Source organism: Hemicordylus capensis, chromosome 6, assembly GCF_027244095.1.
Source record: "Hemicordylus capensis ecotype Gifberg chromosome 6, rHemCap1.1.pri, whole genome shotgun sequence".
Taxonomy (NCBI): domain Eukaryota; kingdom Metazoa; phylum Chordata; class Lepidosauria; order Squamata; family Cordylidae; genus Hemicordylus; species Hemicordylus capensis.
The window spans coordinates 59,989,896-60,010,131 of record NC_069662.1 but is presented as its reverse complement, the minus strand read 5'-3'; the positions used below and the strand labels follow the sequence as shown (position 1 = coordinate 60,010,131).

The 20,236-nt window shown below is 43.3% G+C and overlaps 1 protein-coding gene across 5 annotated transcripts in view; it reads right to left on the bottom strand.

Moving 5' to 3' along the window:
• REEP1 (receptor accessory protein 1) overlaps window positions 1-20,236 on the bottom strand; it is a 102,741-nt gene that overhangs the window by 28,367 nt on the left and 54,138 nt on the right. For 3 of the 5 annotated variants that reach the window (XM_053259413.1, XM_053259414.1, XM_053259415.1), the window contains exon 7: window positions 2,298-2,333. In XM_053259413.1, the coding sequence (XP_053115388.1) occupies window positions 2,298-2,333 (36 nt within the window). Of the gene's footprint in view, window positions 1-1,116; window positions 1,161-2,266; window positions 2,334-20,236 lie in introns of those variants that run through there. The other 2 variants (XM_053259417.1, XM_053259416.1) reach the window with 2 other exon arrangements.

Genomic DNA, 20,236 nt, shown 5'->3' with positions numbered 1-20,236 from the left:
GTTGTTGATTACAATTCCCATAACCCCCAGCTGCAATGGACTTTGGCTGGGAATTATGGGAGTTGTAGTCAACAACATCTGGGAATCCCTCTTACAGGGAACACCGGAATGGAGTGAAGGCAAGATCGCCCCTGCCTCCCCTCACACGATCTGGTCTGAAGCCACACTCGCAGACAAGCACCGCTGCAGTGAGCATCATGGCAGCAGGGGGGTTGGGGGAAGGATGCCCAGTCTCCAGATATCCCACAATGCACTGCACAACGAGCGTGGTACATTGGGGGAATTCCCCTGAGTTGGGCGCTCTAGGCACCCAACTCTTGTGTGCGCTCGGACTGCATGCAGCCCAAGCACACACACACAACTCCAGACTGGGGATGAGGGTGTGCTTGCACCTTCTAACCCCAGTTAAGGGCCGGGGTAAACAGTCGGGCTAGCACAGGCAGATCCTAGTGCTCCACACAAGCAGCCCAAGCCAGGCTGGGCTGCCCTAGCCTGCGTTGGGCTGCTGGTGTGAATAGCCTCACTATCACTCATTCTCACTCTCTAAGGAACACTGATGTGGTGCAGTACCATTGAGGGTCAGGGACTAAGTCTGGCAACATCAGGGTACAGAGCACAGTTGGAGGGGTGGGGATAAGGGGCAGAGTCCACCTTTAAACACCTTGTTAAACTAAGCAATCACATTTGCTTATAAGATCCCTGCTGCCAAAATACATCCATAAATGAAGTCAGGCCAACACAGAACCACCGAACACAATTCAGATTCCCACTATGTTACAACCACAAAGCAAGAACTAAAAGCACATAACCTGAGCAAGTGAATCAAGCCACATTAGGGTATATAAAGGAATGATGTGCATTCCTTTCTAAATTCTTAATTCTAAAAAAAAGTCTTCTGCCCAATATGCATGTGTAATACACACAAAAAAACCAACTCCCTGAAAAACTGAGTAGGACAGGAAAATTAGTTTTTACTTCCCTCACCTCCCAATCAGGGCAGAAGGGGAAAACCAATCAGTCTGATAGAATTCCAGTGTGTTGCCAACAATAGCATCCACCCAAATGCATCAGGAAGATTCCCAGTAGAGCCTGATGATGACTATTCCATTTGTCCCCAACTTCCAGTACATGTCATATATTCTGAAGTTGATTCAAATGGCCTTTGAAAGAGATAAGAGCAGTTCACACTATGATTACTAGGGCAGGCGAAGCTCCCTACCCTAGTTCAGAAGCTGTATGCACTCCCCATTTCTGATCATTTGTGAGTGTTAAAGAAAGTGAGAGGTGGGAATCTTGTTCCTACCTTGTACTGAATCTGGGGATGGAATCTGGATACAGCGTGCTCATCCTGTGCAGCTGAGCTGAGACTTAGTACATGAGCAAGATCCCAGCCTCTGTTTTTATTTAACACTCACAGACTTTCAGAAATTGGGAGTGTGAGCAACTCCCAAATTTGGGTAGGACGCTTGCCTCGACAAATGACTTCCCTCCCATTTATATTTCTGAAATCTAATATGTAGAACATAGCTCCCCCATCCATAAAAGCACTCTGCCCCTTCTGTGCCCAACCCTCTCTTTTTTCCTGGTGCCACCACTGCTAGAGAGAGAAGCTTTGTTTTTGGTTTTAAGGCCTTTGGAATATTTAATATCTTGTGCTATATAAAAGACAAAAGTTTTGACCATTATTTTACAATTGAGGTTAAACCATGGAATTGTGGTAATGTTCATGAGGCTCTTCAGACAAATCTGAGGGGCAGAAATGAAAAAAAGGAATAAATATTTTCTAGTCAGGAACCAGCTCTAAGCCTAGCTTCACAGAATTGAAATGCAAAGATATAATTATTTAATGAATGCCTTAATTAAAGCATGTGCTGTGCTAGACATCAAGGGCCATGAAAGTTTTAATGCCTGATGGCTAGTTCATCTTGGAAGAAGATAAAAAACCTATAGCCAGAAATGCACTGTCTAGTACATCACTTTAGTTCTCATTGTACAAATGTGCTACCAGTGATGGCACCAGTTAACTTAAGTAGTCTAATACTATGTTAAATGTTAATGTCTTAAGAAACTGATCCATTGTGCAGTGCTCACACAAAAACACTCCACAGCCTTAGCAATGTAGGTCAGCTCAGAGCAATGGAGAATTATCAAAATTGCATGCAGAACACAGCATGAACCTAGCACTTGGTTGTCAGTGCTACAAAATCTAGCTAGTGCACAACAAGCACAACGTGTGGGAACTAGTGGCAATACTTAGAAAGGATACATGGATTTCCGAAGAGGAATCCAGCACTCACCTTGGACAATTCGGTTCATCGAACAACATGCACACACTGAAAAAGGAGTCACATATTAAGAGCTTATCATGCCATACTGATATTAAAGAGAGCATCTCATTTCATTTCCCCACCCCCAAAGCCATCTTGGAGGCTGAAAAATGAATTCATTTTGTCTCACCGTAGAAGGCTGGAAAAGATGACCTTCCATTATTCTATATTCCATTCACATACACAGCTTTTACATGCGGCAGATATGTATTATTTGCATAATACACATATGGATATGTATTATTTGTGTATTGTGTACAGTTCTGGTCACCATATCTTAAGGAGGATGTAGAACTGGAAAAGCTGCAGAAGAGGGCAACCAAGATTATTAGGGGCCTGGAGCACCTTCCTTATGAGGTAGGGCTACAGCATCTCCAGAGAGGGCTGAGAGAGATTCCTACCTGTAACCTTGGAGAAGCCACTGCCAGTATGTGTAAACAATACTGAGCTAGATGGACCAATGGTCTGACTCAGAAGGAGGCAGCTTCCTATATTCTATCTGGGGCTCTTTAATGTGGAAAAGAGGCAACTATGGGGATATATGATCGAGGTATATAAAATTATGCATGGAGAAGAGAGAGTAAACAGAGAAAAGTTCTTCTCCCTCTCTCACAACACTAGAACCAGGGGCCATCCCATGAAACTGAAGTTTGGGAAATTTGACCGAGCAGAGGAAGTACTTTTTCACACAGTGCATAATTGATCTATGGAATTCTCTGCCAGTGGGATGTAGTGATGGCCATTAGATTGGATGGCTTTAAAAGGGGCTTAGACAAATTCATGGAGGACAGGTCTATAAATGGCTGCTATTCTGGTGCCTATAGGCCACCTCCAGTCTCAGAGGCAAAATGCCGCTAAATACCAGTTGCAGGGGAGCAACAGCTGGAGAGAGGGCATGCCTTCACCTCTTGCTTGTGGGCTTCCCAGAGGCATCTGGTGGGTCACTGTGTGAGACAAGATGCTGGACTAGATAGACCTTGGGTTTGATCCAGCCGGGCTGTTCTTATCTTCTGTTCTTATGCCCCATTGAGACAGAGGCAATAGTCACTTGCAGGCACAAGATGCTCTTTATCAGAAGGATCATGAAGTACTTATACAACTGTTATTCATCAATCCTCACAAGATCCAAGCAGGGCAGTCCAACTATTATTTTCATTTCACAAATAAAGGAAACCTAGACCTGAAAAGAAGCCGCTTACCCAAGCCTGTTCCAAGAGCCCCTGACAGATCCAGGAAGTGTTACCAGTTCCAATCATAGCCCATTATCCACTAACCCATTAAGAAAACATGTCCACAAATGCATTGTTTGGGCCCTCAATCAACGTAAACTTCCAGTAAGTATTTCCAAGGCTCATTTAGGCTTGAGCATCACACATCACAAATACCAATACAAAACCGCAATGATAAAACCAAAACGGTGCTTTTCCACAGTGCAAGGCTGACTTGAGTGAGTATCTGTTTCATACAATAGTTTGCATTTGATCCACTAAGCTGTGAGCACTGATCTATCAATTACTTTAATGTTTAATAGAACATATATTGCTTGTAAAAGATATTTTAAAAAACCCAGAAGGAATGGGCCTAAGTTGTGAGGAAACGTGAAAGCTATACAGAGCACATATCCATTCCACGGCCAATACAATCTGTGCAGAACTTATACAGCTGAACCAAAAATAAAACCATTGTTCACTCTGCAAATGAGCACACGAATCTTATTTGCTTGTCCAGCTGTTTTGATGACTGATAATTATTCATAACTTTACCCATTGATCTCTGGGCTTCACAATACAAATGGAGTAAAGAAGCTGGAATTGCAATTTGATAAGAAAGCTTTTAACTGTTATAGAAAGCATTTAACTGTTGATTTTAGCTAGTAATTTAGGATTGCTAAATTGGTTGCTGTTCTTCTGTTTATACTGTGATTTTACACGTTTTATTGGTGGGTGTTAGCTGCCCTGGAAGGACCTGTCTTAAAGGGCAGATTAAACAAATGACAACATAGAAATTGGAATCTAAAAGGGCTGGAGAACACTCTGAGATCTCATTCTTCCATTCTGCCTAGCTAACATTATGGGAGCGAATAGAGGTGCCTTTTAATATGAGAAATACTACCAAGATGCTGAGCAGCATCTAGACTAAGCTAGTCATGACTATGTTGAAATTAGAGTGCATTCACACAATTACAAGGATCCTGGTTAAAAAATTAATCTGGATTAGTGAATCTAGCAGAGCTGATTGTGTTAATTTCAGGACAATCCTGGTCAAGCTGCTCCTATAAACCAGCTTTTAATCAAGATAGATAACTGGGATTCAAGCCTTGTTATCTATCCCTAGTTTAATGCAGGTTAACTGGAGTGGTTTGATCAGAATTATCCTGAAATTTTGTGATCACACAATCAGCTCCGCTGGGCTCATTAAGTCTGATTAACTTTTTAACCTGTGATTGTGTGAAAGCAGCCTTAATAAGACTTAAGCTAATCCTGACTAACTTGTCTCATTGATTTCAGTGGTGTTAGTTATGATTGTGGATGCTGAAGTCAATGAGGATTCTACTCCTGGCTGCCTGCCTGCCTGCTTCCAATTCACATTCAATCCTGACATCTCACGCAAGCCAGAAGCTTATTTTTTCTGGGCAAGGGCAATGCACATATTTCCCAGAGGAAATACAATTGTTTCTGAAGCAACCCTTTAGTATGAAGGCACTGTGAACTTCATTGTGTATAAGGTCAGGAGGGGTTTCTGCAAATTGTGGTTTCTACCACCATTGTGGCATTGTGAACTGGCAACCCTATAGAAGCAATGGGGCTGGGTGTGGGGATTGGAATTACACACACTGATTAGCACCAGCCAGCCAACTATTTTCCTGCAGGATTCTACTAGTCTCTATTTACTCTTATGAACTATGGAGAGTTAAGCCCTCTGACCTTTGGGTGCACTGAACATGAATAATGGATGTGCCTCTTCTTATAAAAACTGCTACTTATAGGCTGCATCCATTTATCTTTTCATATTGTAGGGGTCAGTAATCCCATTCAATCAAACGTAGCATGCATGGCTGTGTGAGGGTCATTGCATCGTATTTCACACCTCTCTCCACTTTTTACTTCTGAATTTGTCTTGGGCTCACACAAACATATGTTATTTGAGCAGCTGAGACAGTATAGCAGCACACTCACTGCAGTTCAGACAAAGGATTTTTAAAAAACACTGAGAAGGATCCAGATCAAGTTAGTCATCATTAAAGTACTGGTGAAATGAATGAGACAAGGTAATCATAACTAACTTAAGTCACGTTTATTTCAATGGGACTTAGTCTGGATCCTGGTCTGTATATCTATTCAGGTTTTTCTAAAAATACACGTCAAGGAGCACAACACAGCCAAAAATAAATTATGAATCAAATAAAGAATTAAGTCAATAAAGCAAGCAAAACCACCAACTCAAGGGGATAACCCAAAGCATAACTATGGGGTTGCAAGAGATCAATGGTAAATGTCAGTATAGTATGGATCAAAACCTTTTACACTCAAATATAATCCTGTTTGCACAAGCTTGAACCATCAGTAAAGACCTACAGTATGTATATATTGCTTAGATATACTTCCTTTTCTCTCAGAAATCTCTATGTGGGAGAAGTGGAAGAACCAGATATCAGAAGGATTGTTGATTCTTTTAGGTTTTGCTTCCCTGATATGATATATATTTATGGCAAATAATGACTTACCATACATTTGACATCTAAATCTTATGAGAGAGGCTTGCCGAGGCGATTATAGTGACAAGGAACAATAAACAAATTTCTCTGAAAATACAACAGATGGTGTTTGTTGATACTGTGCAACAGACTAAGGTTGAGGTCCTTATGGATTGCATAGTTCAAAACTTCCTGGCTGCATTTTGCTAATACTAGATCCCAACCAGGCGTGGCTCGTGAACTCACCTCTGGGGGGGCAGCGGGCGGCTTCTTTAATTGTAAACGGAGCCCATGCTCTGTGCTGCCCAGCAGCCCCCACGGCGGGGAATCACCTCCGCCACTCACCTGGCTCCCACGGAGTTGAGCCCCCGCCAGCGGCCAGGTGAGTGGCGGAGGTGATTCCCCGCTGCAGGGGGTGCTGGGTGGCATGGAGCACCGGCTCCGTTTACAGTTAAAGAAGCCTCCCCCCGCCTCCCCGGAGGTGAGTTCATGAGCCGCCCCTGATCCTAACATTTCTAGGTGAGTGGGCACTCCTAGCACATACAGAAGAACATGTCCACACATCAACTAATTTCCAGAATTTTGGACTGTCTTGCAGATGCATCCCATGCAGTCTAACAGTTGTTGAATATCATCATCTACTCATCACCTTATACTGCATTTCAAACATCTCTCTGTGTAAGGTCAATTTTAATGTTGACCCTCAAATATTTGTCAACAGCTTTATTTCTGTATTTTCCCTGAAGTCAGATTCTCAGGCAAGAGCTTATGGAGGTGGATTAGGCAAAAAACTGGGAAAGATCAGTTGGTAAACTTTTGAGAAGATGCTGAAGTGTACTGAAATCAGGAAGGCCTTTAAACAAAGCATTTGTTGCATTTAATGAATGGCTTCTCCCCTAACCTCATCCCAAAAGTTATTATGGTGTCAGAATTCAGGTGATATTCCACAAAGTCCAGGAATAAGTCACTCAAAACCTAAGGGCAGATATCATGGGATGATCCAAGCAAATATGAAGCCTCTCCTTCACACTGAACCAGATCAATACCTCCAAAGACAGAAAGCCAAGCATAGACTGTTCAATTGAATTCCAGTGTGGCTGCAGCTGGACACCCATGGTCACACAGGTCTTTGGAGCATTCTCATGTGCACTCTGTTGTTGTTTTTTTAACCAGCTCATAATCAGCTTGTTAAGTCTTCTTCATTGAGCTTGTCTGCTTATCCACCTTCCTCGCTGAAATCTGCCTCCGTCTCACTTTGTTCTTGACCTGTCCTCTTTGACTATTTGCCAGCTTCGCATGTTGCATTCAGTCACAGTCCAGCCCTCATCTGAGTCATCTTCCTGGGGAAGGTTAGGTGCAAGCAGGTTGACAGCCCACTTTTAAAATTGGTAGCTTGCCAAGTAGTATGATCTTTAAACACCAGCAGATGGTACAGAAAACCCCAGGCATATCTGATGTCTGCTTTTGAGAGACACACAGTAATAGGTCACAGCCATGCTCTGCTTTAATGTCTCGGCTGAGAGACCCTGGAGGAATAAAATCTTCTGATCTTGGTATGAAATATTCAAGTTTCCTTAGTTAGCTGGAGCCTCACATCTTTGGCTTTAATTAATATAAACTTAGCAATAATTTCTCGCACTTTCTCAGTTTACTTGCAGTAGGGGAGGATAATCAGAATGCATTGGGGTTTTTTTAAGGCTCCAAGTTAGATCTTCCACCTACTTCAGAACTATGCAAATTATTTATTTCTGCAGAAACTATAATCTAGACCAGTGATTTTTCTGTGAAGGTCCTCACTGTCCTACACTGTTTTTGCAGGACTGCAGTCACATAGAAAGCAAGAGCTGCTATACGCCCCATACCCTCAACATTCTGCCAGTGAGGTAAAATGTTCTTTCAGCAGGGCTAGTGTGATGATCTTTGCTCTAATATCCTCCTGGATGGCTTTCATTTGATTTAAAATCGCTTTAAGTTTGTCCTTTTGTGGCTGAGAATCTGATGGTCCTGCGGGGGGGACAGGGACTTCAGGTTGCTTACCTGTAACTGGAGTTCTTTTTGTGGTCATCTGTCCATTCACACAACTGGGCTTTGTGCTTAAGTAAAGGCTTGATCAACTTTCCAAGCTTCTCTTCTCTGTTATTCCTTTTGGCAGTAGCTCCTCCCCTTGTGCTCTTTGAGGTCATGTGCCCCGCTACAATGCTCTGCAGTGGGAAAGATGGGTATGTGTGTGAATGGACAGATGACCAACCGAAGAACCCCCGTTACAGGTAAGTAACCTTTAGTTCTTCTGGGTGGTATCTGTCCATCACACAACTGGACACAATGCAAGCTCATATCATAACTGGAGGAGGGTGGCAGAGACATCAGAGGCAACGGAAATAAATTCATCAGTTGGAAACAGATTGGCAAAGTGAATGTCCAAAACTGGAATCCCTTCTTGCTTTAACATCTAACACATAGTGTCTCATGGAGGATGTTGGTGAAGCCCATGTTGCGGCTTGACAGATTGATTCCAATGACACACTGCTGTCAAAGGCTGTCTGTGTGGCTACAGTCCAAGTGGAATGTGCTTTAACGTTAGATGGCAGATCCAGACTGGCTATCTGGTAACCTAATTAAATAGTCTGAACAATCCAGCTAGAAATGGACTGAGATGAGGCCTGTAGACTTCTGTGAAGTTGTTTGTAGGTGAGGAATAAAACTGGTGATCTCCTAAAGGAAAAGGTTCTCTTTATGTAAAAGGTCAACACCCTGCGGACATCCAGTGCATGCCATAGTCTTTCACCTTCCACAGCTGGATTGAGAAAGAACACTGACACAGTCACCCACTGGAACCTGTGAAACATAGAAATTACCTTGGGTAGAAATGAAATGTCCGGGCGCAGTGCAATCTTATCATGATGGAAAACCAGGTAAGGTGGGTCACACCTGAGGGCCCTACGTTCTCTCACTCACCGTGTAGAGGTCACTGCTACTAAGAACACTGTCTTGAGTGTTAGCTAATGTAAGTTGCACATGTTCATAGGTTCAAAGGGTTTGCCCATGAGTGACAACAAGATTAGTGGGAGGTCCCAAGAAGGAGACATTGATGGGACATCAGGATGAAGGTAAGTTAGACCCTTCAGGAATTGCTTTACATTAGGTAAAGCGAATAGGTAAGTGGCAGCAGGAGGTTTCCAGTGAGCCACAATCGCCGTGAGGTGGACCCTTATGAATGACATACAGAGGCCCGATTTCTTCAAATCCAGTAGATGTGAGGGGATTATCGGCAAGGGCACCAAGCAGGGTTCTATTATGTGAGAATTTGAGGCAAAGAAGCAAAACTGCTCCCATTTAGCCTCACAGGATGTAATCGTAGATGGTTTTCTTGCTATAGACAGCACAGTCAAGTTGTCTGATGACCAGTTGGTTGAATCCTCCATACTGTTGGCCGTAAGGTCAAAATGTATGGATCAAGTAATTTTTCTCTGTTGTGACAGGAGCACTGGATGGTACAGGAAGCATATGAAAGTCTTGAGAGTCTCTCTCTCTCTCTCTCTCTCTCTCTCTCTCTCTCTCTCTCTATATATATATATATTGGGGGGGGGGTTGTCCCCAAACTCTGAATATACAGTACACTATTCTGGAGAGTGGCAGGATGCAATCATCATTCGCGGAAGAGGGTCCGAGTTCTGCCCAAATGATCCACCAGGGTGTTCCTTTGTCCTTGAATATGAATGGCAGATAGATGGATTTGGTGTCAAAGTGCCCATTCCCACATGTCTATGGTCAGCCAAGAAGAGAGTGAGATCTTGTGCCTCCTTGACCATTTATATTTGCCTTGGCTGCCATACTGTCTGTCATGATCTGTACATACTGACCAGCAGTATTTGGTTTGAAGCCCTTCATTGCTTTGAATATATCTAGCAGTTCAAGGTAGTTTATGTGACATAATGGCTCTTGAGGGGGTCTATTGACCATTTAGATGGTGATCCTTGTAATGAGCACCCCATCCTTTTCCTGATGCATCTGTAGTAATGTAGGCATCTGGACTTGGTCTGTGGAATGGAGTGGACATGAGAGGTTCTTCCTGGAAGTCCACCAGGTTAGTGATTGTCGAACTTTCAGAGGAATTTATAGAGGTTTGGTCTGTGGATCTTGCTGAGGGTCGAAAGAGTCTAGAAACCATCTCTGCAGTTCTTGCATACATAAGCAAGCCATTGGCAATACAGATGTTGTGGCTGCCATAAGACCCAGCATCTGCTGAATTTTTCTTGCAGGATGATGTGTCAAATCTTGCAGCATTAGGGCTAGGTCCCTGATGTGATGAATATGGTTGGAGGGAAGATAGATTGCTGCACTTCCTAAATTGAACAACTGTGCTCAGGAATTCGCATGTGAGTTGTAGGTGTGACTTTTAAAAGTTTATCTTAAGTCCCAATTCACGCAGAGGATGTAATGTTGCATGAAGATTTCTTTGGAGGGTGCCTCAGTGTGGCGCTGCTAAAAGCCAATCACCTAGAAACAGGAATATTTGTATACCTTTTTATTGCAGGCCGCCAAACATTTTGTGTAGATTCTCGGGGCAGAAGCAAGCCTGAATGGCATGGCCTTGAACTGGAACATGTGGGTACCCACCTGGAAGCGAATGGTAATATGAGTCCTCCAAGTCTATGGAGGTGAACCACACTGCTCTTGCAAGCAGGAGTAATATATCTGATACCGTGAGCATGTGAAAATGTTTGTCACCACTGTTTCCTCTAAGGCATGTACACATTTGCACGCTCACAAGTTTTTGGATGTCCGCTCAGTTCATTTTAGCTCCCGCTCAGGTTGAATCAGGAAGGCCCTATTTTGAATACAGGTGCGCACACAATGCCTTGATACTGCTGCCCAAATCAAAACTCATTCTGCACAGAGATGAAAAAAATTAGAGGGACTGCTGTTTGTCACTGACGAAGGTGTTCAGATTCCTGAGATCCATGATAGGGTGGAGACCACCGTTCTTCTCTGGGACCATGAAATAAGGTGAATAGAAATGGTTGGTCTTGTGGGGTGGTTCTATAGCCCCTTTTTGTAGGAGCGAGTTTATCTCTTTCCACAGGGTGGCATCTAGATGCGTGATTGCGATTCCAGAGTCTGAAGAACGTTCTATAAACTCTATGGTGTAACCTGAGTGGATAGTACCCAATCATGGTAATGTTCTCCCATGCTTTCAGATAAGGTCGTAGACACGTTCCAAACTAAGGGTAGTCCTGCTCTTTTATGGTAGGATGAGGAATTTGCCTAGTTTTGGGAAGGTTTGTTGAAGAAAAAGGGTTTCTTAAGTTGTTGGTATTGTTGGCATCTTTGCTGATGAAAGGAGTGATCCGACTAGGAGATTCCCAAGGACCTGGAGAATGGAGTTCTTTCCCAGCTATAGGGTTTGGTAAATCTTGAGTTAGAAGAAGAGGTTAAGCTCATAGATTTGGCAGTATTTCAGAGTTTTTGTACCTGTTCCATCATATCATCTGTTCTGGTCTCAAATAAGGCTAGCCCATCAAATGGGAAATCTTTGATCCATGTCTTTGCTTCCAGGGCTAACCCTGAAGATTAAAAACATGCATGCCATTGCAGTGCTATAGAGCTAGCCATGGTTCTGGCTACAGTCAGTAGAATGCCTGGATGTGTGTAGGAGTTTTTTATCTAGCTTGAACACTTCACATTGTAAAGTAAGCATCACTGTCTTTTTCTCTGGAGGAATGGTATACAAATGTTAACATAAGAACATAAGAACAGTCCTGCTGGATCAGGCCCAAGGTCCATCTAGTCCAGGATCCTGTTTCACACAGTGATCCAGCAGATGCCGCTGGAAGCCTACAGGCAGGAGTTGAGGGCATGCCCTCTCTCCTGCTGTTACTCCCCTGCAACTGGTATCCAGAGGCATCTTGCCTTTGAGGCTAGAGCCCTCCAACTAGTAGCCATTGATAGACCTCTCCTCTATGAAGTTTTCCAAACCCTTCTTAAAGCCATCCAGGTTGTTGGCTGTCACCACATCTTGTGGCAGAGAATTCCACAAGTTGATTATGTGTTGTGTAAAAAAGTACTTCTGTTTGTTGGTCCTAAATTTCTTGGCAATCAATTTCATGGGATGACTCCTGGTTCTAGTGTTATGTAAGAGGGAGAAGAATTTCTCCCTATCCACTTTCTCCACACCATGCATTATTTTATAGACCTCTATCATGTCTCCCCATAGTCATCTTTTTTCTAAACTAAAAAGCCCCAGGTGTTGTAGCCTTGCCTCATAAAGAAGGTGCTCTAGGCCCCTGATCATCTTGGCTGCCCTCTTCTGTACCTTTTCCAGTTCTACAAAGTCCTTCTTTAGATGTGGTGACCAGAATTGTACACATTGTTCCAAGTGTAGCCACACCATAGTTTTGTATAAGGGCATTATAATATTAGCAGTTTTATTTTAAATCCCCTTCCTAATTCCTAATTCCAATTATCTAGCATGTAATTGGCCTTTTTCACAGCTGCCACACTGTTGCAATAACTTCTCTCTTAAGAGATGGTTGTACCTAAACATGCATGCCTGGTAGTTAGGGATTTTTAGTAGGGATGTGCACAAATCGATTTTTTTGATTCGATTTGTGCCAGAATCAAATCACCCCTGATGTTTAGTGTCCAAATCTGTCCCCCCGAATCACTCTAGATTTGATTTGGATTTGATTTGGATTGATTCATAAAATTTATAAAGGTCCTAGGGGCACCAAATTTACGTGGTAGGTAAGTCCCCATGGATGCCACCTACCACTCAATTTTCGTGGCAGTGGGGCACATGGTTGATTTTTAATGATTTTTTAAAATATTGCACTGATTTTGAAGATTTCTGCCATAGGAAATAATGGGGATTCGAAGTCGCCCTATTCTAACTGTAACACTGATCCCCAGCTTGCTTGCTTTCTTTTTTTTTTTAAGCGAAGCTCGTAGCCCTTGTAGAAGTGGAGTTATGGAGCAAAATGTGTGGTCACTATTTTTCAAGTGTTTGTATTCTTTGGTTTATAATAGCTTTTCCTCATAATTAATCCCTATGAGAATTCATTGCACACTTTCATTTCTTCTTTACATTTTGAATGTCATTGGACAGTGCCAACTGCCATGTGCCAACTAACCCCCACCTCGCCACCGGCAAGACAATGGAGAACTCAGTTTATTTTTAGGAATATTGAAGTGTTTAGATTGTTTGGTGTCTAATAATCTTTCCTCATAATAAATCCAGTTGGCATGGCAGTGCCAACTGTCAACTGCCATGTGTCAACTACACGCCCCCGGCCCCACACTGAGGAACTTAGTTTAATCTTTTTAAGGAAATTTTGAAGTGTTTAGATTTTTTGGTGTGTAATGAATCTTCATAGGGAGGTATAGCCAATGGACCACAGGGGTAATTTGTTCTGTCTGCAAATTGCCCAAATCAGTTAGATTTGAGTACAAATTGATTTGTACCCGAATCGATTCGCACATCCCTAATTTTTAGTTGTAGAGAAGGCATGGAATAAAGATGTCTGCCAATGGAGTCTAACTTCTGCCCTCTCTGTTCATCAGTGCAGAAAGGGCCTTGTTCCTAGATCTAGACTGTGCTGCCTCCATAACAATGGAGTTTGAAGAGGTATGTTTTTCTAGAAAAGGACAATCATCCAGATGTACTTTGTAGAAGTTTGCAATCCATTTAGGTGTTGGAGTGACAGATTAAAGCTTTTTCCAGCAACTATGTGTGCTCTCCAGAAAAACAGGATTCATGGGTAAGGCTACCACCTGTTGGGCATCTCCATCAATTAAATAAAATATTGGATTTGAAGTGGTCTTTGCTTGTCCTTTTAACTGGAGTCTTAAAGAAACTGCCATTTTGGCCACTTGTTCTGAAAAGGATCTCAGACCTTCAGATGGTGACAGTGATTTTGGGTCCTCCACCCAATCTGGTGGAGTGGAACCTGAAACCAAGTCCAGCATATCTGGGTTCTCTGACTCTTCCCCTGAATCCAGCTCCGAGTCCATGGACTGCAGGATCTGGTCTGGTGGTAGGGGTTTTTACAACATCTGGATTCTCAGGCAAACATGAATGCTGAGTTAGAGGGGTTACTAAAGGTGCAACTCCTGTGTTTGTAGTTGTTATCACAGTTCTGTACCTCTTCCAATGCTCTTGAAGTGTCTGAAGGCACAGTTTTGGCTGAGGCAGAGGACTTAGGCTGTTGTATGCCACCCCGCAAATACTCCGAAGGAGGTGAACGTAAGCACAGTGACAACTAAATATGACAACGAAACAGTGATATGACAGTGACAACTAAAAACACACCCTCTTAAGGAGGCATTTTAATGCTCCATTTTTGGTTATATCTGGTAGGTTCTTTAGATTGTATAACTCCCAGTTTTTAGATTTAAAATATTTTTATTGTGGTTCTTAACCTGACTTTTAACTTGTTTACTCAATTTGGTTAATTTTACTACTTTTATTGTATATTGTATCTATTTTACTGTTGTGATCCGCCCTGAGCAGTAGTGTTCTGGAGGGACAGGATATAAATATTTTAAATAAATGAAATAAATAAAATATGAATCATAGTGTAATGTGGGCGATCTAGTGCATCTTCGGTAGCAGGGCAAATGGGATCGAGAAAGCAACTGATAGCAGTACTATTCCAGTACCAAATTCTGTGCTCTCTGCAGTGGTAAAAGCAGGAGCGATGCCTATCCTCTGCATAATACTTGTAATTCTGGTTCCTTTCTCTGGGACCGTACTGGTCATCAAATAAGTAGTTGTATCTATGGTCATCAAATAAGTAGTTGTATCTATGACCGTACTGATCATCAAATAAGTAGTTGTATAGGTGAATAGGAGAAAAAAAGAGTATGAATCTCTGCAAAGCCTGTCCCTGTATCTATCCCGAGAAGGGGATTGCTTGTAGAAATCTTATTCTGTTGTAAACCGCCCAGAGACGTAAGTTTTGGGCGGTATTAAAATGTTTAAATAAATAAATAAAATAAATATCTTCTTCCTGAGGTGGGGAATAACCCCTTGTTTCTAAGGGGTTAGAGATGATGGAATCCTTGTCAGAGTCAAACTTGACATCTTGTCCATCTGCTAATCTGTATCCGAAGGTAGAATGGATTCCTGAGGCTCCACTGGTGTCGGGGCAGCCTTTGTTGCTGGTACAGATGGAACACAATGCTTTGTTTTCTTGAGAGCCTTGAGCAACGCCGACTTTGCTATGGAGCTGTGCTGTGCTGTGACACCTCTGCTCAGGCTCTGCATTTGCACTTAGGAACATAGGAAGCTGCCATATACTGAGGCTAGCACTATTTGTCCAGGAGTGGACAGTATCAAAGGGCTTGCTGAACTGACAGAGTCAAACAGAGGAAGTGTAGGGAACTCCAAGTCTGGAATCCGAGTCCTGGTGCCTGAAGGCTCTGTAGATTTGGTAGGAGCTTTAGTCAGCGGGCGGCCAATAGATGTGCCACCTACAACTTCCATAGCACTCACAGAAAGTAGAGCTTTCTTCCACACAGGGCTGTCCTTAGAGAGCCCTGGAAGGGTGTGGGGCCCGGGGCAAATCAGCCAGTGAGGGGCTCCCTTCCAGTTAATTTTAATGGGGGTTAAAAGATCAGGGCATAGGACAGTCGCCCTGCTTGCCATGCCATAAAGACAGCACTGCTCCCACAATACAGAATGAATTCTGGAAGCTCTGTTACATCGCACTTGAACATGTGAATTTTTGGCAGCACACACGTGGTTGAAACTTTGGCAGTGTACACACTATTGAAGACGATTGGCAGTGTACACACGATTGTCCAGTTCCCCAAGGCAGAGGAGGCAGAGTTGATGACCACCAGACAAAGGGAATTTTGTTCTACAATTACTGCAGTGTTTAAACATAGTTTTTCTAGCCATATAATTATGGCTTTCGTGATCACTCATCCCCTCAAAAGGAGGGGGATGGGGAATGGGGAAGGTGGGAAGGGTGTGTACTCGTAGCAAATAAAAATGCGAACTGTTAAAGCAAGGAAGCTACTATAAAAAAAGAAACAATACAATAGAAGGAAACTATAAGAAAAAATGATGAATAGAGAGAATAATTGTTTTCAATAAAGAAGCTGGAAGCTTTCCGACTGGCCTGAGGTGTAACTCTCTTGGCGGATGTGGAAAAACTGAGGGGAAAGGGCTAGGCACGTGACTTCAGATAGCACAAGGGGAGGAACTGCTGCCAAAAAGAATAAGAGAGAAGCGAAGTTCGAAAAGTTCCTGATCAAGCCTTTCTGCAAGCACAAAGCCCAGTTGTGTGCTGGTCAGAGATAGCCCAGAAGAAGAGTATTTTCCACTGCGGCTGCCACTGCAGAGATGGGCTTTGCTTGGATTTCAAAGAGAAATTATCCTTTATGGATTTAGTCTTGTTCACTGTGTTCCCAGCACTCCTAGTGTTTGGTTAGGTCATTTGAATCTGAAAATTTCCCCTGGGACTTGGTGATCCAATTAGGATCAGATCAGATCTTATTTGCTTTTAATCATCAGACCACAGCAAAACAAATGGAATCAATCCAATAAAACAAACTGCACAAAATATACCAGAAAGTTGCACACAAGTCCAGGTGATGCACTGAGATTAAACCAGCCACAGAAAGGAGCCAAAATGATAAATCCTACATGTCCATATATTGCCCAGTGACATCATCCCCCACCTCCAGACCTACTGCAGGGCTTACATATTGCACAGAGAATTGAAATTCAACGAGAGAGGCACGCTCACTGCTTCAATAAACCCCAAACCATGTCTGCGCTGTTTGCAGAGAAGGAGCTGCTCTGTGTATACTAAGCAACATGTAGATCCATTTGTAACATTATTGCTATTGGGAATGCAATTGCATTTATGCACTGCTTAGTAGACATGGAGCAGCACTTTCTCTGCAAACAGCACCAGCCTCTTCAGATGGTTCATTGCATTAGGGTTCATTGTGGCAGTGGGCATGACTCCCTCTTAGAGCTACAATTCTCTGAGTGGTATATAAGACATGGTTTTCTCTCCTGGGTGCTTTCCAGACGGGAACTTAAAATTGCCTCACTATGTATGGGCTTGGTGTGTGTTTGTACGATCTGGATTTTATTTTATTTTATTTATTTATTTATTTATTTATTTATTAATCAATCACATTTTTGTACCACCCGAAACGCAAGTCTTTTGACACCATCTTGCATATGGGAACAACAAGGTGCCGTTTGCAGCCACAGCCTGTATTCGGATCTTATCTTGACGTTTCAGGTTTAAAGTGTTGTATGTGTGTGATAAAATAGCTGATTTTTATAGTTTTGAGAACAGTTTGCAGGCTTGTTGTGTTTACTCAGAAGTGAATGATTCAGTTCAATGGGCTTCCTCCCAAGTAAAAGTGCAAAAGATTGCAGTTGTATTTTCCCCTCTGGGCCTTTTAGAGGGGTGTGTGTCTGTGTGTTTTATTATTATTGTTGTGAGTAATTGAAACAACCCATCTGCTTCTTGATCTAGGGGAGACACCTTGTGCATGTTGTTACTAGCTACGCTTATTATACCCAGCTCCCAGGAGCCTCCCTGTCTGCAGTTGCATCTCCAGGCTTGGAGATTGCACTTTGGATATGCCCAGAAGCTTCACAGCAACGTGAGCTCTCCGTTTATGGTAAACATGGGAACAGGTCACTTAGTTGGCAATGAGCTAGTTGCCCCTAGATCTGGCTACAAACAAAGCAAATTGGAACGGGGATCATGATGCATGCCCCCTCCCTATACGGGGGCCCCAGCTAAGCAGGCTCCCAATGTTAATTATTGAGAGTTAACTGGCATCCAAGGCCACTCTAAACTTAAGAGTGAACTACATCACTCCCCTCTCCTTTCACAGGAGATAACAACACGCTAATGAGCCGATTATGCCAAGAAGGAAGGAAAGCATATAAGGCAGTGAAGTAATGTTCTCCCTATCACAAAGGAGATGAGTCAGTGACGTGGGCCTAGAGGTGTATTTTATTGAAATTATTGATAGGATTACTGGAGAGCCCTTCCTAGCACAGATATTCTTTCACACACCTGCATACTCTGATTTTCATCACAATCAGCCTTGCACACAAAAGGTGACCCCCACATTGTTACACCCAGGAAGAATGATCAGACAGAAAGCACAATTCTTGCAGGCCCATCCTGGCCCCTCTAATCAGCAAAGTACGACAGCAGGAATGTGCCCCCAAGGCACATTTTGGAATATAAGTATCCCCAGTTCCATGACCCAGTGTGCTCTCTTGTGCTCTAAACTGGAGATTCCAACAAGAACTCCAGCAAGCCCTCTTGGTGCTCCTTAGTCTTCCAACCTGGGACTCCAAGAAATGATCTTTGTTTCCCACGCATATGCTATACTTGGGACTCCATTGAGCATTCTATATCTTCTCTTGCAACCTACAAAGAGCTTGAAATCACTATCTGAATCAGTCCTTGTGCCTATCTATCCAGCTTGCCTCACACCAATAGGAAGCTAGAACCATGGAGAAACCTTCTTGTGGGCATCATCCCTCCTTCTTCTAATCTCCACAATTCTCCTGTGTCCTTGCCATGCTGAAGGATCGAGATTCTGCAGCCCAGAAGCCCCATTGTCCAAATCAGGTGAAGGTGAATGCGTACCCTACTCTTGGGCCCCTCATCTGTTTCTTAAATCCAAGCTATCCCCATCTTTCTTTTGCCTCTTTCTTTTGTCTGCCTGGAAACTCACACAATTGGAACTTTAAGCTAAAACACCTCATTGTAGCTGGTTTACTTAGAAACATAGTGAGGCTATTCCCACGATCAGCCGAAATTGGTGTAGGGAGCCTAGCCCGATTTTGGATGATCGTGGTAGCCACCGGGCTTGCAGCCGAGCCCGGTTGCCTCCCGGTGGTTAACCCGCCTCAGTACCCCTACCCTTAAATCAGGTTTGCGGCGCGAGCGCTCTGCAAACCCGGTTTTTCTGATCATAAGTAGCCGCAGCACAGCTCAGCGCCATGGCTACTCACGAGTAGAGCCCTGGAGGAGAGGAGAAAAGCTGCCTCCCGGCTCCAGGGGTCTCTCCAGTATGCTCTGCATGCTTGCGCAGGGCATACTGGAGCTTCCAGGGGCCATGTGGCCCCTGAACTCCCCAGCCCCCACCAGCTCCGTCACAGAGCCAGCAATCGTGTGGGCAGCTGATCCGGCCGCCCAGGGCTCCCGCCCTGCTCGTGTGCGGGCAGAGCGGGCTTAGCCCGCTCTCCCCACTTCCCTTCCCAAACCGGGTCTCACTGATCGTGAGACCTGGCTCATTGTTTATTAGACTTTAAGCTAAAACACCTCATAGTAGTAGATTTATCTAGAATTGCATTTTTATTTGCTTTAATCACACAATTTTCTTTTCTGTATCCCCCTCCCTCAAATAAATCTGGCTTTTAATTTTGAAACCATATCTTGCCTCAATCTGGTCATTTCTTGAGTCCAAACATTTGCACAAATTAAAAATGGTGGCGCTGACCCCTTTAACAGCTAAATTCCCCCACAAAGCCTGAACATTGGGGTGCTGACCAAACACAGCAGGGCCAGTTCCATTAACAATGCATTTTGCTTTGATGCTCCCTTTCATTCTCTTGTGCAACAGTACCAGTGGTACCAAAAAAACCTGCCAGTTTCTTTTTTTGCAAGAGCCCAGTGCTCTTGCGCAAATTCACCAAGGAGAAGGAAGGAAGGAAGGAAGGAAGGAAGGAAGGAAGGAAGGAAGGAAGGAAGGAAGGAAGGGAAAGCTATCACGTCACCTGCCCCCTCCCTCAAAGCCTCAGCCCTGGAGGAAGTGGTGCAAAATCCAACAGCTAACTCTAACCAACTTCAAAACATTAGTGTTTGTCATAGGATTTTACACGACTTCCTCCCATGCAGTCTGGAAAGCACCCAGAGCTGAGTTGGGGGGGAAATGGGTCTGAGGTTTGCAGCAGGTCACCTGTGCACAGCACTGATTGGCTGGCACCTGTGATGTCATCTCTACAAGCCCACCTACTACCCTTTAGAGTGCTTTTGCAACTCCTTTAAAATTGATTTTCTTTCCTTTTTTATTAGAACAACACATGAACATTCAAATAAATAAACATTCAAGAAGCAATTTATTTTATTATTTAAAAATGCATGCAGCCCATCTGATGCAGGAAGAGCAAGACAGAATTACTGAATCAGAATTTGAATTACTAAATACACCAATTCAA